General features: G+C 33.5%; 1 protein-coding gene across 10 annotated transcripts in view; it reads left to right on the forward strand.

Annotated features, from left to right (window-relative positions):
- Tank (TRAF family member associated NFKB activator) overlaps positions 1–25841 on the forward strand; it is a 100816-nt gene that overhangs the window by 69221 nt on the left and 5754 nt on the right. For 5 of the 10 annotated variants that reach the window (XR_015446588.1, XM_021265691.2, XM_021265684.2 and 2 more), the window contains exons 3-7: positions 377–485; positions 1448–1489; positions 1625–1743; positions 20481–20557; positions 21114–21229. Coding sequence is in view for 9 of the 10 variants with exons in the window: in XM_021265691.2 (XP_021121350.2) it covers positions 377–485; positions 1448–1489; positions 1625–1743; positions 20481–20557; positions 21114–21229 (463 nt within the window). In the remaining variant the exon portion in view is untranslated. The remainder of the gene's footprint in view (positions 1–376; positions 486–1447; positions 1490–1624; positions 1744–20480; positions 20558–21113; positions 21230–25841) is intronic. The other 5 variants (XM_087199381.1, XM_087199380.1, XM_087199385.1 and 2 more) reach the window with 2 other exon arrangements.

Raw genomic sequence — 25841 nt, forward strand, 5'->3', positions numbered from 1 at the left:
TTTTTAATTTTTTAAGTTAGGGTGTATTTTTAAAGAATTACTTTTAATATAACATCTGTTTTGTCTCATGCTCTTTTTAAGGATTAAACTCTACATTATAATTTTATCTTAACTAAAAGACTGAGGCACAATGTCAAACTCTTATCTGAAATTTTTTAAGATGATTTCTTTTTAATCTTATAATGCTTTAAGTGTTTTAAGTCACAGATGTTGCTAACAATTACACATACATACCTGGAGCCAGTTTGTACCTAGTAAGTAAGTTTTCCAATACCTAGGAAATGACAGTATGGGCAATTTCTGTTTATTAATGGACAGTAAATGTGTGTTCATCTCTGTCAGTAAGTATCAGGTTAACTGGTTTTCATGTCTGTAGACTGAGAACTATGAGCAGAGAATACGTGAGCAACAGGAACAGCTGTCACTTCAACAAACTATTATTGACAAGCTAAAATCACAGTTACTTCTTATGAATTCAAGTCGAGGTATGTTCATGTTAATTTACGTATTTCCTGAACCTCTTAGAGAAAAGAAAGGTGGAAGTTGAGATTTACTGTTTTATTTTTTTCATTGTTTCTCAGTAGTTAAGATATAATAAGTTATATAGTACAATTATACATTATGTTTAGTTAAATGAACACTTGAGGATATGAAAAAATGGACTCTCATATATACTGTATGACAGAACTCTAGGTTGATTAAACTTCCTTGAAGGCACTTTGCCTATGTCTATACCTTTTGAATCAAAAATTGAAATCCTAAGACTAGAGCGTAAGAAAATTTGTCCAAGTACCTAAAGATACATATGCAGATGTGCATCACAGTGTAATTTCTAATAATGAAAAATGAAAAGAAATTCCTGATTTTCCAGATAACTAAACATGGTGAGGTTTCTGGAGGGTGGTGCATCCAGAAATGGCATGGAAGTGGAAGGTCTTTGCCTCTCCCAACATACCTTGCCCTATGCATTTCTCCCTTTGTAATGACCCTTACAGTAAATCAATAAACAATAAAAAGGGAAGAAATGTCCAACAGTTTAGTTACAGTGAATCATGAATAACTACATAGCCGAGAAAAGTGGTAATAGGTGTTAACTTAGTAACAAAAATATGTTCACAATATATATAGCAAAGTAAACAAAGAATATAAAATAAATGTTATTTTTGCAGAAAAATGATAATTGTTTGAATTTATATGTATAGGGAAAGAAAAACTGATAGAATATAAACCAAAATGTTAAAAATTGTGAATAGCTTTTACTTTTTATTCTTTATGTCATGTCTGCATATTCTAATCTTCATGCAATAAGCATGAAATAGTTATGTAAAAAATTATCATAAGGAATACCTGAAAATATGACTTGCATAAAAGTTTAATTGTTGGTAAAATAAAACGCAAACAGCCTATTTCTCATTTTCTGAATTCTATTTTACAACTATCCTTGGAGAACATGAGGTTTTGTGTATTTCTGAATGGACCATTTTTCAAGGTAACTTATCTAAATATTTCTAAACTCATAGCTTAAAATCTATTCTTTTAAAATTATATTTTTTGGTTTTTATTTTTTCAGGTGGTACTAAAAATAGGGTCTTCTACTAATGTCCAAGAGGTTTTTGTGTTGTAGATAACAGTTACAGCTATGGTCCTCTGCTTGACAATGGTGAAACAAGGAAAAATAATCTGACTCTTGATCAGCCACATGATAAAGTGAAATCAAGAATACCAAAAGAAAAACAACCAAAGGTACACTATACTGTCACGTTTGTTCCCTAAAGAAAATAAGTAAAAATTAGGTTTCATGGCCTTCCTGAATTATTTTGTCAGTATACCCTCACAATTTTGGTGAACAGAGCATGAGTAGAAACTGGACAAGCTTCTTTTCAATCCTAATGTTGGTTCTACAAAAAAGAGCATTTAAATTCTGATACACAATACATCTTTCTTATTTTATTTTCCTGAGGTGATAACACCACTGGAATTCTAAACTAAGAGGTTCTGTATAGGCAAACATATGACATATAGCTTCCTAAATAGAACTCTCTCCAAGGGAAAAAAAAAGAGGTTTGGTTTCATATTTCTATTATTCTTTTTTTTTCTATATCAGAAGCATTTAACAAAGAAGTAAAAGACTCAAATAAGAATTTAAACTAAGATAGATTGTAAGACACAAATGATCCTAGAGAACTGCTGTTTTTGTCTTTAATTTCCTATGTTTAGTTAAAAAGAAATTCCACCTAAGGAAAAGTCTTCATTGAAGCAATATAAAAAGAAATACTTACATCTGCAGGAGGCATATACAAGGATGTTCCTCATACATTGGTTAGAAACAACCTAAACATCCATCGAGAGCAGAATAGTACATCTTTAGAAGCAATTTAGAAAAATTAAAAAACTATTTTTGTTATTGTTGTTGTTTTGAGACAGCCTCTCACTATGTAGTTAAAGCTGGCCTTGAACTCACTGTGTAGCCCAGGCTAGGCTTGAACTTGTGGTAGTCTTCCTGCCTCAGTCTCCCAAGTACTGGGATTACAGGTATGCACCACCACACTCAGGTCAAAATAAACTAATTACTTATATAGCAACATTCCTAGATTTCAAAAGCATTGTTGAGTGAAAAATGGATATTACAAAATGATAAAATGGGCACAATTTATGTAATATTTTTTTAAAATACATAGTTATGTTAATGTTTATGGAAACACAAATAGTAATAAATGCATATAAATATGGACAGAAAGGGTACATATTTTCTTTAGAAAAAAATAATCACTTCTAGAGTTGGGGAAAGGAGATTTTATAGTGTCTAGGAAAGGAATAAAGGGAGCTTTAGATAGACTTGCAACTTTTCCTTTTATAAAAAAGGAAAGTAAATATGACAAACAATTAATGTTTATCAAATCTTGGAAGTGAGTGTATACATTTTTTTTTGAGGGGATACTGGTTATTGAAGCCAGGCTATATCCCCAACCCTTTATTTTTTACTTTGAGACGAGGTCTCACTAGGTTGCCCAGGCTGGGCACAAACTTGTGATCCCCCTCTTGGCCTCCCGCAGTTCTAGGATTTCAGGCATGTGCCACCATGCCCAGCATATTATATTATATTATTCTTGTTTTCCTGAGTCATTGAAATTTTATACATTTGAAGAGGATATTTTTAAATGAAATGAGTTGAGTTGTATACAAATAAGAACTCAATATCAACAAGACCAGTTAGGTCAACAGTGCTATTTTTATAGCTTTCATTCTAAATAAAGCAGAAGATTTTAGATTTACTTGGAAGGGCCACTCAGTTACAGATCCCACAATTAAGACTACCTTATTATTTAACATCAAAGATGAGAAATCCAATTTTGAAGCCTTTTTCAGTAAATAAAATTTCAAAATGAAAAGCTTTCTACAGTATCTCTCAGATCATATTTTTTTGTTCACAACTATTATTTAGAGGCTGGGAATGTAGCTCATTGGTAGAGTACTAGCCTAGCATATACGATTCTGGGTTTGAGCCCCAATACCAAAACAAAAAAATTTAAACTATTATTTATTGGAATCATTCCATTTTCTTCACTCACCCCATTCCAGTTTCCATTTATGTAAAAAATGCTGGTAAGCAATCACAAGAAACCATGGAATTAGAATACATTTAAGTTTATTTTACATAAGAGGAAAATTCAGGAACAATGATTCTGACTTTTAGGATACAGTTTTGTTGTTAGGCCTATTATAGTACATTATGAAATTATTGAGTTACTATAAATACTGACTTATGTATGAATTCGATGCTTAAGTAAATAATATTTACAATTTTCCTGTTTCATAGACTTCTAAATGTCATTAGTTATCAATAATTTTTAGTCAAAATTCTTGTATTTATTCCATTTATATCATTTCTTTAAGCATAATAAACTATCTCCAGTTCAAAATATATAAAAGGGTTTTTTTTGTTTTGTTTTGTTTTGGTGCTGGGGATCAAACTCACAACTTTGTGCTTGCAAGGCAGGCACCATGCCACTGAGCTGAATCCCCGGCCTATAAAAAGTATTTTTAAAAATACCGGGGATTCAGCTCAGTGGTTCCACCGCCTGCCTCACAAGCGCAAAGACCCGAGTTCGATCCCCAGTACCAAAAAATAATAATAATAACCTTAAAACAAAAGGAGTGTTGTGAAAAGATGTAAGGTATATTAATAATGTTTCTTTTAAATTCAGGTACCTTGTTTTGGTTATGGAAGTTTTAAAGTTTATTTTTCAGTCACTATTCAATGGAGTAGTTTAATAAAAATCCTTTTTTAAATGTATTTGTTTTAATTTTTAAGATATTTTATCTATAAAACATGGCTGTATTCCTGGGCTAAAATTAAGTTTAGGTGGTACAAATCATGTCAGATATAGCTTATTTCCAAAAAAATGAATAATGTTGCATCAATTGCAACTATATTTGCGTACAGAGAGAGAAAAACCCCCAAGTAAGGAATAGACCTAAATTCAGTGAGTTACCTTAACTGTCTTTATTAATACAGGGAAAGTTTATGTAATAGCACCTTTTTTGTTGGTGATGGGGTTTTTGTTTGTTTTTTGGTTTTTGTTTTCTTGAGAAGCTCTCACTGTGTAGTACAGCCTGGCATTGAACTTTCTGTAACCCAGGCTGGCCTGGAACTTTTGATCTTCCTGCCTCAGTGTCTCTGAGCTGAGGTTACAGGTATGTGCCACCGTGCTTGGCTGAGAGCCACATTTTAATTATCTGAATGGCTCAACTCAGTCTTCTCATACTGTAACTATTTGATAAAAAGTATACTGTCTTACATTTCCACTTTTTCTTCTTCCTTTGTGTGTCTCTAGCCAAAGTGCTAAAGAACACTAAATATATAAAGAGAAGAAATATATGTATATATAAACACACATATATACACATACATTTTTTTTTATAGTACTGGGAATGGAATCCAGCGCCTTCACACTGAGCTACATCTCCAGTCCTTTTTATTTTTTTAAATTTTGAAACAGGATCTCACTAAGTCACTGAGTTGCCCAGGTTGGACTCAAATTTGTGATCCTCTTGCCTCAGCCTACCAGAGTGCTGGGATTACATGTGTATACCACCACACACAGCTAAGAAATATATTCTCAAAGAAAGGATAAATAAAATTTATTGTAGAAGAAATATGTTCTAAAAGAAAAGATAAATTAAGTGTACTGGATACTTGAGAACTGGCTGTATATTTCATATAAAAATTAGGCCTAATTTAGAAAAAGTATTGGCCAGTCAAGCAATTAAAATTGGCATTGTTTCCATTGGCATATATGTTTATCTATATCTAATGGGTTATAATTAATTCACTTTTATATAATACAGGTGAAATCCTTTCCTAAAGAACTTTAATATTTTATTATATTAGATGCTTTCTAAAATGAAAAAAATCCATATTGGGTGGTTAATATTTTGTAAAAAATATCCACATAGATGAGAACTAGAAGACATAGAGAAATGATAAAGGTAATGCAACAACTTTTTCTATTTTCAGTATACCTTAATATTATTTGTCTTTAGAAAAACTAATACTTCTAGAAACTTATTTCCAATCAGTTGGCCTCGCTTCTATCATGAATTAGTAAGTTAATAGAAATGCTTTGTACCAGTAACAGAAGGAAGCTACTACTAACAACCCACAATCCTTTCTTCCTTCTGTTTGGTGGGTGGTTTGAGAGTTTGTTTTCTTTAGCCTATTTGTTTTGTTTAGGATTTTGTTTCACTGGGATATGTGAGAGGGGAAAGACTTGTGGACATTTTGGCAAATGGCAATTGTGGCTGCCTTGGGGAAAAAAGATACAGAGTGAGGAAGAGGGATATATCAAAGGAAAATGAAGCCCTTTTAAAAACTTTACTAAGAATGACATTTATAGTTCAGCTTCTGTTTGTGTTATTCTCCACAAAAAGCATACAAGACTCTTTTTTTTCTTCTAAAGGAACTTAAAGGGGACAAGACAATGTAACTATTAGATGACCCATAGTACTCTATTTGCAGTTGGATCCTGTATTCAATCCTTAGCACCAAAAAAAAGAAAGTAAATTCAACTTCTTAATCCTGTCATTAAATGTCAAAGGAAAGAAATACAGTTTATCAAAAAATTTTCAAAAATTCTTAATGTGAATATAGACTTTCCAGAGGGAAATAATAGATGAACAGTGCTTAGAGAACCAAGGAACTACTGCCTGGGGGGTTTTGGGGCGGGCGGGTATTGTTTGTTTGTTTGTTTGTATTTGGTTTTGGCTTGGCTTAGTTCGGTTTGGTTTGGTTTGGTTTGGTTTGATTTTGTGGTACCAAGGATCCAACCCAGGAGCATTCTATATGCCCCATCATTTGTAATTTATTATTTTGAGTCAAGGTCTCACTAAGTTGCCCAGACTGGCCTTGAACTTGCAGTCACCTGCTTCAGCCTCCTGAGTAGCTAGGATTACAGGTGTGTGCCACCATTCCCAGCATTATTGATTCTTTTTTTATAATCAATTTTAAAAATAGAAAATATTTATAGATAAATCAAATTACACAAAATTCACACACTTATCTTGACAAGCCCTATTCATCTTTTATTTGCAGGACACCATTGTCAGAATATAAGTCCATTATAGCAATTATTTTATTAATAAATTTTGTACTTTAACATAGCTTTAAATTATAATTCATTTTTTAAAACAAGAATTGTAATAATATACTGAATCATTTTTACAGTCTTTGGAAATGAGATTTTTATATTTGTTTCTGGGAGATAATTCACTTACTAAACTAAATTCTATATTAGCTTTCTAAGGCTTCACAGAAATCCTTTGCCCTTATCTTCCTATCCCACTCTCTGTTTTTGTAGGGACTTATACAAAAATGTAGAGTGTGTTAATGCAAAAATATATATATATATAGAACAACAGTATATAACACTTAAAAGAATTTGATAGTATTGTGAAATTGTTTTTCTTCATTCATTCAGTAATTCTAAATTCTTGCTATATACCTAAAGCTGCCAACCACTGGAGAACAAAGAAATATTGTCCCAGTCTTCTTGCATAAAATCTTGTTTTAATGATCAAAGTTTGACATTAGAAAGTATTATAGTTATTTCAGATTCTAGGATCCAAAATGTGAAGTAAACATTAATGAATTTATTTGAACTTCTAACTAAACAGGGATTGTACATACTTTTGTCCAACTAGCAGGTTTTATGCTTAATTTCTGATTTTGTATATGAATTTGTAATTTATTCTTATACATGCCTTCAATATTTTATCTGAGTTAATCAAAAGCTTAAAAATACATTGGGTATAGTTGTCACTGAAACGTACTTGTTACTCAGTTTGCAAATTTCTGGGGTAGCTACACTGCAGCTAGATCAGCAGATATGGCAGCTCTGAGAAAGCAGGAAAGATTTGGCAGGTTTAGAATAGCAAAGAGTGATGTACCTGTGGGGCTGCCATTCATGCTAACATTAAGGAACTATGATATGCTGTACCTGGCAGTTGCAAGTAAACAGAGACATTCTGACATGTTCGAAAAAAGCTGATGTCTAAAAATTCACTTTTCAATCACTTGGACAAGAAGTGTTTATTAAACTTTTATTCGCTCACCCTCACTAGTCATTAAACACAACCAAAGAAACTAAGTCAGCATCAGTTGCCTTTAAGGAGCTATAGTTTGGTTGAGGAAACAAAAATTGGAGACTGAAAGCAATTAGAAAGCGTTATAAAACAATGTGACACAGATAAAATATATAGAACCTTAATTTAAAAATTAAAATTCTTGGTAAGTTAAGGTTAGGTTTGAGCAGGGACTCAAAATTTAGTCCAAGTAGGAAAAATTGTAAAACAAACTCAAATCCCAGTGAGCTGATGGTAGGCTTGAACAGAGGCTTGAATGTTAGCTTAAGTAAGAAAAAGGGACAAGTTCTTATTTAACTATATCTTGGGAATGCGAGCATGATATAAACTTAAAATTTTTCTATAAGATTTTGATGAAAAAAAAGGTCATTTCTAGACAGGAACCAAAATTTTCTCAGGTAACTTTGGACAACATTGTATGTACCAAAATCTAAAACTTAGGTTCTGAATAAGAAGTATCATTAACTATAACCAATTGTAAATGTCATGATCATGGCTTCATAGAAGAGAGTGCTCCCTATCTTTCTGTTACTTTATTATATGTGGCAGTTTGGCCAGCAGTGTTAACTTAAACCCTGTGCTGCTTTCTGGCCTTTCTGTAGCCTTATAAAATCCTACACTTGGCCGGGGATTTAGCTCAGTGGTTCAGTCACCTGCCTCGCAAGCATAAGGTCCCGAGTTCAGTCCCCGGTACCAAAAAAGAAAAAATCCTACACTCACAGGTCTGGGTCTTGGATGGTATCCTCATCCTTGTACTGTTCATATTTCATATACAATACTCTGGATTTTTGGAACAGCTCCCACTTAGGGATCTCCATCTTAGTATGGGGCCCTCATAACTTCATTCAACATTCTAAACATTTTTTTCTGTTGCAGATCTCTGAACTGTATTTATTTATTTACATTACTAGATATTGTCCAAGTACCTGGTTTTAATACACATTATAAAAGCTCTAAAAAAGAACATAATACAGGTATATGATAAATGTTTTTCATCATTTAAACAAAAGTTAAAAGTTAGACCTTTAATCAAGATATTTAACTACCAAGTGATTTCCATAGGAAAGTTTAAGCCTATTTATATCATCTAAACACATAGTATGTACCTTTTCTAATAAGAGGAACGTGAAATAAATTTTACTGCTTAGGCTCATTACTCAACTTTTTAAAAAAATCCCTATACTACTTTAAACCTTCATTCTTTTCAACTTTTATTAGGCAGAAGTAGTGATTGTACCCACTGTGCGACAGCACAAGCCAACTGGAGCTTCTAGAGAACTGGCAAGAAATACATTTTTGGGGAAGCATTTCAGGGAATCCTTGCCTTCTCAGTCAGCGCAAATGTCCATTGCCTCTGTTTTTGTTTTAGAGTCTATAGACACTTCTCTGTTACTCCTCTTTAGAGGCTAGTTTTTGTTTGTAGACTATCTGGAAAAGTAATAATTACAAGAAAAAATTGTCTTCATCCAGTTCATTCATTAAAGTTCGCAGTTTTTTGCCAAAATGATGCGATAAAGATATCACAAACTCTAAGAAAAAATATATTGATGTCCAAAGCATTTTAGTATTCACATTGAAATTTCTCTTGCAGAAATTTTGTTTCCAAAATGGAATTAGTTTATCCTAACCCTTTCTTGCTATAGGCCTGTATTTTTTTAATTCAGTGCATCATTTGGGGGTTTTTACTTTGTTGTAATACTGCAAATAACTTTTGGGAAGGGAAGAAAATGAGAAGTAGCCTATCACTTTTTAAATTATCTTCCCTAACTTCTAAGCAAATTGAGGCATCACTAGTGTGGCTGACTTTTCTCCCCTTATGTTCCCCTCCTGTCCCCTTTTTCACATTTCTCTTTTTTTTTAATCTTCATAGCTCACAAAATAGGATTTTAATATTCTATCTAGCCCTGATTTCTCTTGACTAAGCCTCAGCAGGGAAAGAATACCCTACCACCACCAGTCTAGTTTCTCTTATTGTCATATTATAATCTGTCATTCTTACAGGATCTGAAAATATGTTTGGAAGATTTTTTTTTAGTGCTATAAAATACTTCTGCATTCAATCTGTTTGTTTTTTCCTTTTCTGGTTAAATTATATGACAGAAATCCAGCTATAGATAGTGTAATTGGGGAGAAGCTTTTTTAGCAGTTGTGGATATTCTTCTTTGATACTACACCAAAACTTGGTAAGTGGTTATTTTTTAAATGTTAGCCATAGTGTGATGTCTAAAATTCTATCAGTGAACATTTCTGCTGTGGTAAAAACCATCAGTCTGTCTTGTACTTTGAATGCATTTTACTAGTGTATAATTTTAAAGCATAATGAATTGGTCATTTGGAAAATATTGGTTCACTGATTAATTCAGATTACAGATCTTCCAAGTGTTGACTCACTTCATTATATAATATTTAAAAGTTATATGTGACATCATCACTGATCTCATCTGAAAAGTCTTTAAGTATTGGACAGCTGTCAAGCTTTCTGTGATAAGTACAAGTTTTCCAAAATTTTAATTTTCACTTGAAAGTTCAAATTTTCTCATTGGCAACAAATCTTGCCACTTATTTTCCCTAAAGTGACAGGCTAACTTCATTTTCTTTTGAGAAAATGTCTGAATAACTGTAGCCTGCATGTCAGTCATTCTTTCAAATGACAATGGCATTCTATTTAAAAAGTGACTAGTTCAGCTTGCAACTCAAACAGTTGCATCAAGTTCTTTTTTCTAAGAACTTCAGTATGTGGCACCAGTTTTTTGTGCATACTTCTAAGTTATTTGTTACAGGGAATATTTTTTACATGTTATTTGGAATAAAAATTCACTAAAAACAATTTTACTACTTTATTAAGGACATTCTTAGATGAAACTGGGCTGATTGCTTTTCTTTCTACTAAGTGTGTGGCATTAAAAAAATACAGTAACTGGGCCAGGGATTTAGCCCAGTGGTTCTGCCACCTGCCTTGCAGGCACAAGGTCCTGAGTTTGACCTCTGGTACCAAAAAAATATATATATATATCCAGTAACTACAATTGGATACCATGGATGGCCTTAGTAATGTTCTGGCACCAACAGTTTTCCTCACTTTTGCTTTTGCATCAGCAATGTAAATGCAAATATGCTAAAAAATGCAAATAATATCTTAATATTATTTCAAACGTACTTTCCTTCATGAATGTCAAAGTCAGGGACTTTATTTTACCCTACTTACAAATGAGTACGTTATCAGTTATTCTTTCATAGATGCTGGAAGAAAACAGATTGAATTAGAGAAAAAAGAACCTTTGTATTAGTCACAGTACAGCAAGCAGCGAGAACATCATATTTGGCTTGTTCCCACCTGGAGCATGACACAAGTAGACCTGGATGAATGTCTGCACATACAATGGGTTACATTAAAGGAGAGGAATAAGGAGGTGGAGAAGCCCTTCATCTTATAGCAAGAAGCAAGCAAACTTGTTCTTTGTCCCAAGGAGACATTACTTAAAAGATATTTCACGTTTTCTCTCTACAAGCACAACCCTGAGCAGTGTCCAAGTAAAGAATAGTCAGAGCCTTGAATTCTTGGCATGTGCAGCAGAAATGTACAGGGATACTCAGGGGCCATAGCAGATCCCCTCTCCCAGCTGTGGATCCCTTGAAAGGATCTTGGGATCTCAGTGGTCCTGGACCATATCTTGCAACCACTGGCAGTGTGGGGCTAGGGATGTAGCTCCGTGGTAGAGCACCTACTTAGCAGGCACAAGACCCTAAATTTGATCCTCGGCATCACAAAAGAAGAAAGAGAAAGAGGTGCAGAGGGAGAAAAAAGGAAAGTAACTTGGATCTGCCTGATGCATTTCCTAGTATGTGCCACAAAACCCTAGACCTGTAAAATGCTGTATACTATGTACTCTGTGTGATAAGCTTTAAAAGCACAAGAATGAATGTAGAATCTGAAGTCAGAGTAAGAAAGCCACATAGCTTTGTTAAGCCAAAGGATCTCTACCTAACCCTTTAACCAACATTGTATTTTAATATCCTCTTATTAATTTCTAATCCCCTCAAAGATATTGCTAGAATTTGGTGGAAGAAAGGAAGGCTCACCTAATTTTTTTATTTGCTCCTAGCTTACAGTTTCTGAATTCTGTGTTTAACAAGACTTTCTATGTTGTAGAAGCTTTTACCCTGAAAGATTTTTTTCTTTGCCAGTCATCTTTCCATATAGTTTTGTTCACATATGTATATACACACACGTATATCTCCATCCAAAAATCCAGTAGAACAAGTATAGAGTAGTTCTTACACAATCCACATCATTGACCTAAGATATTTTTTCTTCCCTGATGAGTCTCTTTAGTAAACAAAATAATTCTGAGATGGATATCTTTTGTTTTCTCTTTCCCATGGTGTTTATCAGTTGTAGTGTGATTTTTGTCTTCCAACTCAGGGTCATCCCTAAACAATTCAATATCTGATGGGTTTAGCGACTGTTACTTCTAACTTTAATTGCTTTTCACTATTTAATATTAAGGATAGCATGTTTCCTTCTATATTTCATCTTAATAGTACCTCAAGGGGCCACCAACTTGTCTGTATCCCTTAGTTGTATCATCTGGACAGTATTCCCTGCTGAGTGGCCAAACAGCCACAGTAGATCTCCTTTCCAACATGCTGCTGCTAATTCAGTATTCTCTCTTCTCACCTCTTTGTGCTCCAGCCTGAGAATCCTCATTTCCATCCCCAGCTCTTGCTTCTTGTCTTGCCTTAGCACAAAGTGATAACTTTTATATAAAGCTGAATCTAAAACTCCCCTTCCTACTTTTTTGATGAATGTCCTTTTGGCATGAAGAAAATAAAGTTGGTTTATTTTATTAAAGTACAATTTTATTCTGTACTTTCCTATTTAAGAAAAGCCTAATCTTAGTTTCTTTAGGATTTCTCCTACCCTAAATTTTGTTTTATGCTAAGGAAAATAGCCTTATATTAAAAATTAAAATAGAGCCAGGAGTGGTGGTGCATGCCTGTAATCCCAGCACTCAGAAGGCTGAGGCAGGAGGATCACCACGAGTTCAAGGCCAGCCTGAGCTACATAGTGAGTTCAGGGCTAGCCTGAACTACAAAGCAAGACCCTGTCTCAAAAAGAAAAAGAAAATATAAAGTGTGAACGAGATTTGAGGGATAATTGGCTATGTGGATATGTATGTTTTGAAACTTGTTGGTCTGTGCATCTAAAAAAAAAATGTGGGGCCCAGGGATGTAGCTCAGTGGCACCATGCCTGACTGGCAAGTGCAAGGGTCTGAGTTCAATCTCTGGTAACGGAATAAAAATTTTTAATTTTTTTAAAATGTATTTATTTTCAGGCTGGGGATTTAGCTCAGTGGTTCCACCGCCTGCCTTGAAAGCGCAAGGACTTGAGTTTGATCCCTGGTACCAAAAACAAACAAACAAAAAAGTGGTATTTACACCCAATGGAGCACTACTTTGCTATAAAGAAGGATCAACTTGAGTCATTTGTAGGAAAGTATATGCACCTTGAGATCATATTGTTAAGTGAAACAAATCAGACATACAAGCTTAAATATCACATGGTTCCTCTTAAATGAGAAACTCAAAATATAAAGAGTAAAATAAAAGATAGATAATGGAAAGTGGAGAGATAGATCTTTCTCAAATGGGAAAAGGATCAAGAGATAGAGGAAGGAAGGAAGGGAAAGGGGATGAAAAAGAGTTAAGATGTGTTATGGACATGTACCAACTCCACACAAGGACTGTAATCATTATGTACTACAAATGTACTAATAAAAATAAAAACTGAAAAAAGTCTTATTTGACCCTATGCAAAAATAAAATAAAATTTAGTGGTCTAGAAAAGACACCAGAACAAATAAGCATGAATTGGACAGATTGAAATTTAAGAATGACTATTAAGACAGAAACTAGGCCTGAAAGTAATAGACATTAGGAGGTGACTTTCAGTAGAGCTGAGGTAAAAATGAATGGCATAACTGAAGAAAAGTCTGTAATGAGGAAAGAGCAACATACCTGGGTCTGAATGTTAGAGAATGCTTACATTTATAAACTAGGAAGAAGAGAGATCAAAGAAACTTGAGAACTGTTATAGTGGACCCTTGACTTATGAACTCAGTTCATTCCCGAGGGCTGGTTTTAACTCAGGTTGGTCAGTTGAAGGCTCAGGCTCCTCTACACAGCCTTCAAAGTCTCTCTTCTGTATACAGGCAGATCTCAGTGTCCTTAGAGAGACATTGGCCCAGGATTTCTCAAGTAGCCCCACATGGGGAAGGATGTTGTAATGTTCCTTCCAGAACTCTTTAAGGATTAAATCTGAGTCTGAAACCATCTGGAAGCACAGTCAACCAGCATTTGGGTCTTAACTCAAGACTTTGTTTGTAAGTTAAAACAAATTTCCGGTCATAACCCAAGTTGTTCGTATGCCAGGCCAATCATAATCCAAGGGTCCACTGTATATTATTCCAGTAACCAAAAAAAGTTTCAAGGAAGAGCTGGTCAGTTGTATTGAATGCTACAAACTAAGGTGCCAAATTAAGTGGAATGACAGCTTTAGAAAAGCCATTATATTAACGCATAAGACATCTTTGGAAAATCTTCTGAAATCTCAAAGAATGGAAGGATTAAAAAATAATAATAAAAACCATACTTTAGGAGTTCAGCTCCCATTATGGAGAAGGGAGCACCTAACAAATCAATCCTCTACAGATACAAATTTTACCTGAAATTTGTAAGTTTGTAAAAACCACCTGAAGACCTTGAAGACCAAACTTTGTATTTTAAAGGTTAGTCAAAAGTATGGATCAAGTCATTGGCTAAGGAATGACTTTGCAATTTTCTGTGGTTTTGTTCTTATGATGGCCATAGTTATAGTAGAGGCCCAGTAGTGGCTGAAATTCCAGCAGAAAGCCTCTTTGATTCTGGTTAATAGAACCAGGAAGGAGAATGAGAGCAGAGTAACTATGGTCACTATAGCATGAAGGAAGAACCAGAGAGGAAAAACTAAATTCTGCATTTAAACTCACCCCTAATCTCTGGCTATCCCCAAGGTAGCTTGACTAACTGAAATACTTCATAACTAAGGCTTAAAGGACTGAACTGAGATTTGAGATTCTCTCCATAGAAGTGACAGTTTGGAGTCAGCTAAGTTAATTAGCTGTAAAAACAAAAATACCAACATTCTTTGGCACCATGTAACATAATGTCTCCGCAACATGATATTCACAATGTTTGGGATATTGTACTAAATATATGAAGAACCCAGAAAATGTGATAAAGATACCAATCCTGAAATGATCCAGATACTAAAATTATCAAAAACTTTATCAGCTACTATAACTATGTCCAGTTGTTTGCTAACAGTTGGGGAAGCAGGAAAGGAGATGGGATTTTGAATGAGGACAGAATTAACAATAAGGTGTTCCATTGTCATACTTCATCAAATGTTTAACTTTTATACCAAGTTTGAGAAATACTTACACTATGAAATTTTGATCAAGAAACTAATACCAACTTGCCTATATCGACAGATGACAGGTCTGGTAGAACTTGAGTAAGTCTAAGTTATTTTGGGGTGTAAATTTATATTTATACATCCTTGAGTACCGAAAAAAAAAAAGGTCATAAAGCCCCACACTCTCACCTGCCCCAGGCAATATTTAAACATCAAAACTTAACCATATAACTACTTCTCAGTGAAAAATTCTGTGTATGTTTCATTGTGTGACAGGCAGGCCTTAGAATTATTTTGCCTTGGTACAATATGTAAGTGTTACCACTCAGTATTTCTCTCACCATGCTAGATAACTACCACTTACTTAGCTTCTCTTAGCAGCCAAGCACTGTGACTGAGTAGTTAGAGGATGGAGTAGAAAGATTTGTATTCCATTCACAGCCACTCCATCTCCTGCACTTTAGGCAAATTACTTGATTTCTCTAAAGCAAGCTGGAGTTTTCACAAAAATTTGTAATCTTAAGTACTTAATACATGAGATTATGTGGATCAAGATAATTAATACATGCAAATTGCTTAAATAATAGCTATTTTTAAGAAGACATCATCTGTTCAACAATGTGATGGCTTAACAGTACATTTATGATTAAAGAAAAGGAGTTTCCCCAGATCCATTTATTTAAAATGTGGTGTTTGGGGATGGAGTAAATGGAGTATGAGAAAACTTGCTTATTTAAATTGGTCATTTAAGTTATGTAGTTTCTGTTTTCCATGAGAAGGTATTCTCACAATTAAGTACTTCTACCCTTTAAGGAAATAAATTCAGCCCAAATGTGGTGGCTCAAACCTGTAATCCCAGCACTTACAAGGCTGAAGCAAAAGGATTGCTGTGAGTTTGAGGCCAGTCTGGGTTACATAGTGACTTCAAGCCCAGCCTGAACTACATATCAAGATTTTGTCTCAAAAAAGAAAAGAAATAAAATCAGAAAGATATATGCAGAAGGTACATAACACAAAGTGAAAAACTTAAAAGACTAATAATAGAAAAGTATTAATGTTAAAGAATATATATGCCTTATGGTAGCATTGAATTGATAGATTTGGGGGGCTTTACATTAAACCAGAACCCTGTAAAGAACTTGGAAGTAATTGGGGTGTTTAATTTTATTTTTATATTGTTTATTTTCTTGCCACTTCCTTCAGAACTCTGGGATGGTTCCCATTTTGCCCTGGAGTTGTTCCCATGCTGGCAGTGGGTTTGCCTCACACACGTCATGTAGAACAGACAAGTCTCCTAGGATTTTGTTCCCATTGCTTTGCTAGATTTTCAGGGATGTTAATGAGGGCGAAAGAAACAGATTTCACATGTCCATAAATTCTTATAGATTAAATACAGTTTTTTTTTCTTTTTGCCTTCAGACTTATTTTACTGTACTTTTATATTTATTCTCATCAGATCTGTTTTTTAAATTTTTTTCTGGTCCCAATTTCTACCTTAATTCAGCCAAATACAGTGCTTGACTTCACCATAACATCTTTTTTTCCATATATCTAAAACTGGCAAGGAAACATTCAACCTTAGTTTGTCCTTTGCCATTTTGTTCTTAAGTTTCAAAAAATCTAGATGATAAGTGAATCCTTACTTTCTGTATCTTTTTCTACTTTTTCTGTAATGAATTTTATCAAATTTTTATTAAAGCTGTTCACAATTTATATTCTCTTTACAAGTCCATCACATTTTACCTTGGCTTATTTCTTGGTTTACATTGTTCAAAATAAGAGCATACTTTCATGTTTTGAAAGTATAATTCTATTGAGCTTCACCCAGAAACTAAATAAAATATTGACTACACATAGTTGACTAAACCACCTAAATTTCTTTTGCATTCAAGAATCTCAACTCCAATTTTAGAGAGAGTCTTTGATATGATAGATATTGCTGCTCCAGCTCAAATGTGTATCATTGAAAATTTACCTCCTTTACTTAAAATTGGCCTTTTGGGGCTGGGATATAGTTCAGTGGTAGAGCACTTGCCTAGGCCCTGAGTTCCATCCCCAGCAATGCAAAAATAATTAAAATAAAATTAGCTTTTTGAAGTTTCATTTTTGTGTATATGAGAGAATCTACATTATATTAATGAGTTAAGTCACTATCATCTTTAAAGTTCCATAAATCAGTCTAATTTTATTGATATTGTTAAAATGTGTAAGAAAAATATTTCAAATGAAAACTTTTCGTTGCCTTTCTGTATTTTTCAAATTATTTTATAAAAGGAATAAAATATTTCTACTTTTAGTACCAACTACAACAAAGACAAATGTTAAGAAAAATATACATTTCTTTCTTTGAAAGACTGATTACTAACACATCCTGGAAAGCAACACAAAAACTTTTTTATTTTGTGTGTGTATGTTGCTAGGGATCAAACTCAAGGCTTCATGCATGCTAGGTATGAACCCTATCACTAAACTGCATCCCCAGCCCAATTTCTAATATGTCTGCATTACGGATAAACCTGGTTTTGAACTAATGAGATATTAGCTTCTTTTTTTGCCCTTAAATATCATTGCATATTCAACTGTCACTGAACGTTCATATTTATATTAAATACCCATTTATGAGAAGCTTAATCTACACTAAATTAAAATTCTGCCAATTCTTATAAGAGGAAATTTAAGGAAACATTTTACAGTATCTTCCAGCTGTTTCAGATGGGCTTATCTTAATGGATTTGGTTGAATGACTTACCCAGAGCTATATTGGAAGAGTATATGAGATATAAAACTTATTTCAGCATTTAGTCCACAAGTTCCACACTTCCAAACTAGTACTTGGAACAGTTTTTGATGTTAAGTATTTTGTCTTAGTACCTCAAAATAAATTCATTTGTTGTGTGTTTAAAATCTAAAATGTTCAGAATTCCTTTGCTTTTTATTTCAAATTACAATAACTTCATCTTCCTGAAGTACAAGACCCCCTTGGATGATATTTGAGAATCAAAAGAAAAATAATACAAGTGATCTCTAATTTTATTAATTCTGTAGGATGCTCAACAAACTGTAATCTTAAGTGAGATAATTTGGCATTGAAAAGAAAGTCTGAATTTCTGGGAAAAGTGTTGAAGTTGCTATTGACTATATTAATCCTAAATCCCTTGAAAAATAAATGATTGTCTTTAGTAAATTGTGCCAATCAAAAATCCTAATTAACATGCAGTACTCGTACTAACTAAACGCTACTTCAGAACATCTGTCAGAAAGCTTACCTTTTTTTTTCATCCCCAACTAACATGTTAAGAGATTTCTTTTAGAAAATTTTACTTGGACACTGAGGCTCAGAATTTTTATTTCAAATATGTTAACATATTTATTTGGCATAAATGATAGAAGGTATAATATATTGTTTAATATATCCAATAATACTTTTCTTAAACAATTAAGAACAAAAATTAGAGTAACCAGAGCTGTATTCCTTACTGCAGCGTTGAAGACCTTAGTTTAGATACTTCATAGAAATTCCTTAATGAGTCTTCCCTTTGCCCCCTGCTAGTCCACCCAAAGAATCTTTTCGAAACACATCCACCCACACTAGTTATCAAATCTAAATATCACAGAAATTGTCACCACTTATTTACTAAGATAAACAAAGGCTTATCATTTTTCCCCTATCTTTTCCTTCACCTCTTTACATTCCTATTAGTTTTAAATGCTTCTGTAACTCAAAAGCAGTTATTCCTAGTTTATGTCAAACTCAGAACACCAGAAACTACGATACTGTCTTTACCGCTTTCTGTAATCTATTTTGTTTTAGACTAGAATTACAGGGTACTTTTTGGTTCTTTCAATCCCCTAAAAAATATATTGAGAATTTTTAGTAACAGTTTTTAAAAGAAAGTCATTCCATTTAAATGACATAATCATGTGTTTTATAATTTATCATTAAATTATCAGATTTTTTTCTCTTAATGTACCTTTTCTCTGATTTTGTTGATATAGATTTAATAATATAATCTTTCTAAAAGTTTGTTCTTGGGACCGGGGATTTAGCTCAGTGGTTTTGCCGCCTGCTGCACAGACACAAGGACCCGAGTTCGATCCCCGGTACCAAAAAAAAAAAAAAAAAGTTTGTTCTGTTGTAGTGTCCTAAATGGCTGGCTAGCTTTAAAATGTTACCTTTTTTCCTTGTCCACACTAAAATACATTGAGACTATTGATTGCCCAGAATACCAAAAAAGAGCTTCATCTATGACTTTTAAAAACAAACTGTAAAAGTGAAAAAGTCTTCTGCTGTGACTACCTTACAAAGTTTAGTAAGGCACTTTTAATCCAGAAGACAAGGCCTAAATGTCTGTCAGACAAACAGTATGCAGCAGCAAAATGATCGGATTTACATTAATCTCATGGTACATAAAATCACAAATTATTTGAATTGCCAAAATTTTATTTTTCTAATTCTGAGCCACCACAAAAGAATAACCTGAATATTTAGAGTATTTATGTAGAAAAGATGGAAATTAGAGCTGTAAATTAAATAAATTGAAGAATATATTAATTTTAAGAAAAACAAACTAAAATTGTCTTTGTTTTAAAGAACAAATAAGACTCCTAAGAAATTAAAAGAAATTTGAAAAGCAAAATTAAAGAGATGTACTCCTAATTTATATATAATATTAGGATTTCAGATCTCAGAACTTGCCAGTGTATCGCTTCAGAAAATACATAAAGCTTTCTAGATATAAGTAAAGATTTTTTTTAATCTGACCCTTAGAATAGATTATTGCAGCATGTTCTTTAATGTTAATTTTTAATGTCAGAATACATGTAATACCAGTGTAGGCCACAGGGTGGGAGTGAAAGGCAAGAACTTGTGTTGAAATAAATACAGAATTGCATTATCTTGATAAACATTTAAATACTTGTTAAATAATAAAAAGCTGTAGCTTGGTTTTCTTTCCTTTACTGCAGCCGCATTCTGTAAAAAAGAATCTATAACAAAAGATGATGATAGTCGGTTTAAATATAAAGACCATTATTAGTGAATATTAAAAGATCTAGCACAGTTTTTGCCTGAGTTTCTGATCATATGGTGATCAGAGTAGCAATTTTGGCCAGTAATTGAATTTGAGAAATTCCTTGATATCAAGACTGGAGATAGTAATCACAGAATTTAGCAAAAATACTTCATGCTTTCATACTTCCTATTTTCATTTTGCTTTTACCTTGATCTCATTTCTTAAAAAATATTTTACATTTTATAATCTATTGTACTGACTCAGTTTGTTTTTCAATAAAGAAGACAAATTTTCCATTGCATTTTCTGTTAACTCAATCTTATTTGAGTTTGGAAGCAACTTAAAGTGTAGTCACTTTTGTGTCTTTAAGGTCAGAAGACAAGATGTTTCTTCCCCTAGTAAAGAAACTTCATCAAGGAGTCCTGGCATTCCTTTAATCCATGAAAGGTAGTTTTACATCCTTTTTTTTTTTTTGCTGACTCTTAGATTACAAATATTAAAATATACAGTATTTTATATTTATATATTTTTCAATTTTAGTAATTATAAGAAAAGAGCTGCCCCTTTTAGAACTAAAAGAGACCAAACCAAAGCTCCTACATATTAAAATGACCTAAATAAGTTATGCAGTTACAATATAGCAGAGCTGGATCTGAAAGCTGAATTCTGTAAAGCTTAGTTATTTGAATAGACCACATATGATGGGCCATATTATTTTTATTGGTGAATCATAATGTGAACCTTACCATAGTCAGTAGTTAATATTCTATTTATGTTTTCAGAGAACAAACAACGCATTAGTTTTTAATATGAGAATAAGACAGCATCACTGTGATATGTGAATAAGTCGATATATAAGTCTGTACTACATTTATATATTAGAACTTTTAATTTATCACTTACCCCATCCCTGGCTGTCCAAACATTTAAGAGACATTTCCTACTAATTTAAAATGATTGGTTATAGCCTTATATTTTAAAATATTGATTTTTTTTTTTTTAGGGATAATTTAGAGAAGACTTTCTGGGATCTGAAAGAAGAATTTCATAGAGTATGTATGCTAGCAAAAGCACAAAAAGACCACTTAAGCAAACTTAATATACCAGACACTGCAACTGGTAAGATTTTATTTAACTTAGTTATTTTCTTTGTTGAAATTGATTTGTTTGAGCATAAAAATATTTCTAAATGCTTACAGTGTTAAATATCTGCATCATGCCCCTCACCCGCTCATATTTGAATAGTATGTGCTATTTTAAGTTCTGTAAGGTATTATATTATGTAATTAATGGCTTTTTCTCTGTTTTCATTTATGTGGTAGTAGGCATATCAGTTGAACTGAATGACTTAATTACCATTCAACTTAATGAGAAGTCCCATCTTGAAAAACTACAAAATAAGTATAGGATATAACTCCCAGACTTTTCAGTTGCTTTTGGGGGATCATATTAAATATTAAATTATATATTAGTAAGTATCCTTGAAGCAACACTATCATGTGAGTTAACTGAAATTATAACATCAGGTTTGCTTTTACCTTCTGCCTGAAATGTCACTGAACATGATAGTTCATTTCTGATAATTTTGTTCAAAAATAAAAATGTAGCATGCAGGGGCCGGGGATTTAGCTCAGTGGTTCCACCGCCTGCCTCGCAAGTCCAAGGTCCTGAGTTCGATCCCTGGTACCAAAAACAAACAAACAAACAAACAAAAATGTAGCATGCACATTTCCTGAGTACCATTCTGTTGGAGACACAAAATACAAATTTAGCTTAAAATACAACTTAGAAGGAACATCTATTTCACACGTGTTGCAATATGTTTTTTAAAAGCTCAACCCTTCCCTAAAATCTCAGACAGGCTTCCTGGTGTTTGCTTCAGTTGCTAGATATTAATAGCAAAATACCAGAGATTAAGTCTGGCAGCCAGGCACATCAAAAGACAAGTGAATTGATCATTTCTATTGTTAAATTCTCCTTTACCCTTGTGATTTGAGGTAATATGCAAATAATTCCCAAGCGATGTGATTTACAGCTTTCACTCTTGAGAGAGACTGCAGCAGTGATGGCTAGCACCCCTTTATTTAAAGATCATTTTCCATTTCTTATAGCTCTTACATCTGAGCTGTTTAAAAATCATTATAGTGTAAATTCACTTCTTGTAACTACCACCTTGTTTTTGGTAGTTATACAGTGAGGTAAGGAAGAAACAAAACAATCTTTGTAGATAGGCATAATTTGTTTCTTCCCCTTGCATTCCTCTACCTTCTCCCAAAAGACTTAATTTCTCCATCTAAATTCGTGTCATTGTCATGAAAAGTTGATCATTTTTACAGAGTGAAGATACTAGCTGTGTCTGAAATAAACATTATTTTTATTTAAAATTTGCTAGCTATAGCCTAGAATTCATAAGCATGCTTTTTGAACATCAACATCTTATCAAAACATTGTAATGGTGATACATCCTTTGTTACACAGAGAAATACCCCATTATCAATGGCTTAATACTTTGACCATTTTTAAATTGCACAGGTCTGAACCTGAGTATTTATCTGTCAACTAGAACATTGAGTGTTTAACTTCAGTTTCTTCCACACTAAAACCACTTCTTAACATTATTCTTATGCTTTATATGAACTGTGTCACAAATAATAAATAGAACATTATCTTTGAAATATTGTAGATCTGCTGTACTACAGAGTTCAGTGAAGTTTTGCTATGTCCAGACAAAACCAAAATACCAAATATTATGCCTTGACAGTAGCAGATCAAAAGGGAAAAGAAAGAAAAAAATATTTTGGAAAAATATGCCTATTCAGGGTTCCCAAGTATGTATGCTACATTGAATAAAAATATAAACTATTTCACATATTATATGCATAATGTATATAGAAAAAGTATAATAATATTGTTCCTATTTTGTAATTAAAATTTGATTTTTACGTTTAAAGAACCCCAAATATAATTCATTTTAAAATGCTGAGTTAGTAGAATTATACATTTCCTTTTTATTACTTTAGTTTTTTCTACTAATCCACATATGGCAGTAGCCTTGAGAAGGGATAAAGATAGAAATGTATGTTTAAGCAAATATGTCTTCAGGAGAAAAGCAGTATTTGATCCAAAAGGAAGGTCTCGTTCCATTGACAATTAAGAGAGAATGTAGGATTAGGGGTTACAAACCACCATCAAGTCCTTTTCTTTCGTCAATATTCATGATAACAAGACTGAGAAATATCTAATTGGATAGCTTGTACTTAAGATTTGGAAATCTAAAATTGTTTCTCATCTTCCTTGTTTTCCTTGCAAAAGTAAGTATTCTTGAAACAGACAAATAATAAAGCTATTTGCTCACCTAATCTTTTGTCTCAGTATGGTGTCAGGATGACAAGTATTTTCATGCACCTTGTTTGAGTTTTACATTTTCTCTTGAATTTCTAGTAATCTTAGGAATCTTAGGTTTAAATCTTCTTTTAATAGATATTTACTATCACTGTATGAGCAGATTAACTGAAATTATTTTTATGTGGCTGAGGTTGTATGCCAGCTAGCTATACTGAAAGAAAATAACTGCTTTATTGCAGCTGTTTGATTTTTCCATGTTTTCTTTGCAAGGGGGATAGGTCAACTGCTAGGAAAGTAATTCCAAGCACATTTCTGTCAATTTGAGGACTCCTCTCTATATATAGAAACCAACATGTTCAATTTAGCATAATGGTTCTGAGCACAGACTCTAGAGCTAGACTTCCTGGGTTCCAGTGCCAGATCTACCACTCACTAGCTGTGTAGCTTGGAATTAACCTCTCCATGTCCCAGTTTCTTCACACATAAATTGAGGGTAATCGTGTCTAACTTGGGATGATAGTGCCTACCTTGGGGTTATTCTGAATATTAAATAAATTCATGCTCTATAACAATTATAACAGTGCTTGGGAGTGCTATTAATGTTAATAGTCGTTGCCATTAGCAGCAGCACCAGATTCTAAAGCATTCACCCTGTTCTTGTGAAGATCATTTGATAAGCTTTCCTCTTTCTCACATGTCACAGATTTTGATTACTGTTTCCTACAATGTCTTGCCATCTTCAAGTCTACTGCCAGGAAAAATGACTACTTGAAAGCTAATGGACTTTAAGAACTCAGAGGTCAAAGAAATCTAACTAAGCAGTTGAGCTCAATCTCAGTTACTGTATCTCTCCTAGTCACAGACAGGGTATCTAATAAATGTAGGTTATTATCCTAGGCTCTGAAGAAAAGAATGCAGATTCATTCAGAATTCATTCATTGAAGACATACTATGTGCCAGGCACTGGGCAGGATACTGGAGTAAGTGGTGAACAGAACATAGTTTAGGACATCAAAAAGTCTACTTTAAGAGACGTATACTTGGGCCGGGGATTTAGCTCAGTGGTTCTAGCGCCTGCCTTGCAAGTGCCAAGTGCAAGGTCCGGAGTTCGATCCCTGGTACCAAAAAAAAAAAAAGAGAGAGGTATACTTGAAAGTATAACACAGATTGTTCAGTCTTCAGATTACCTAACAGTCCTAGGAGAGCCATCCAGAGAAACTAATGTCTAAATCAAGATATGAAGGGGGCTAGGGATTTAGCTCAGTGGTTCCGCTGCCTGCCTCACAAGCGCAAAGTCCTGAGTTCGATCTCCAGTACCAAAAAAAAAAAAAAAAAAGATATGAAGGACAAATGACAGTTGGGCAAAGAGAACTGGAAGGGGATATGTTAGGCAGTACATATTCAAAGGTCCAGAGACAAGCACGTGATTATTTGGGAAACTATACAAAGTTCTTTATAGCTGGAGTATGGAATGAAACCGGTATGCTGAAAGAAGTGTGTGGAAAGGTGGCCAACGACCAATCATGAATAATTTTATGTGACTTTTATGAGAGCCAAAGGCTTTGGAGAGCCATGCAAAGCTTTTATTAAGAAAGTAACATGACCAGATTTGTACTTTAGAAAAACTACTCTGAAAAGGAAGGGTAGGAGGAAAAGTTGCAACGTCGAGAACAGATTGGATATGAGACAACTTTAAAGGCATGGAAGCAGTTCAAAGGCTGTTGTAATAATCCTGTAAGAGGGAATTGTGTGAACTAAAGAGAGGCAGTGGATATATAATAGGATTAACTAAAGAAGTTAGTCTCATTGTACTACACATTGTACAGCATATATTTTATGTTGGAAATGTGTGATGGTGAAAAAGAGAAGGGTGTCATGAGACATCAAAGATCAAAGCAACTGATGTGTGCTAGGTGCCTGCTAACATGGACAGGCACTGCAAGGTGCTCTGTATACCCTGTCTACTTCAACCTGCATCCTTGGCAAAGTCTCCATTTGTGAATATATCACTTCAATAATGACAATCTATTTAAAATGCTAATTTTAATTTTTTTCCACCTACTACTGAACAAAAATATGTTACCAACTTCATTGCCTTCTTCAATTGACACTGTGGAGCATAATTTAGCTTTTTCTAGTTTCTCAGGATTGTCAACATGGAGATTATTTTTTGTTTGTTTGTTTATGGCAAAATGTCACTTCTATTGGCCCCATATTAGACTGCAGTATTTTCTGAGTTCTTATATCTGCATATTTGTTTTTATTGCCTCCCCCCATGCTTTCAGCTCTTGATTTTTTTATTTGCTTTTAACAACTCATATCTTCTTTTAATTTGCTGTTTCAAAGAAGCTATAAGCTAAGGACCTATCAAGCTTGTTAGAATAAA

Source organism: Heterocephalus glaber, unplaced genomic scaffold (assembly GCF_053883595.1).
Source record: "Heterocephalus glaber isolate CG9 unplaced genomic scaffold, H.glaber_assembly_v1.0 deba00000347, whole genome shotgun sequence".
NCBI lineage: Eukaryota > Metazoa > Chordata > Mammalia > Rodentia > Bathyergidae > Heterocephalus > Heterocephalus glaber.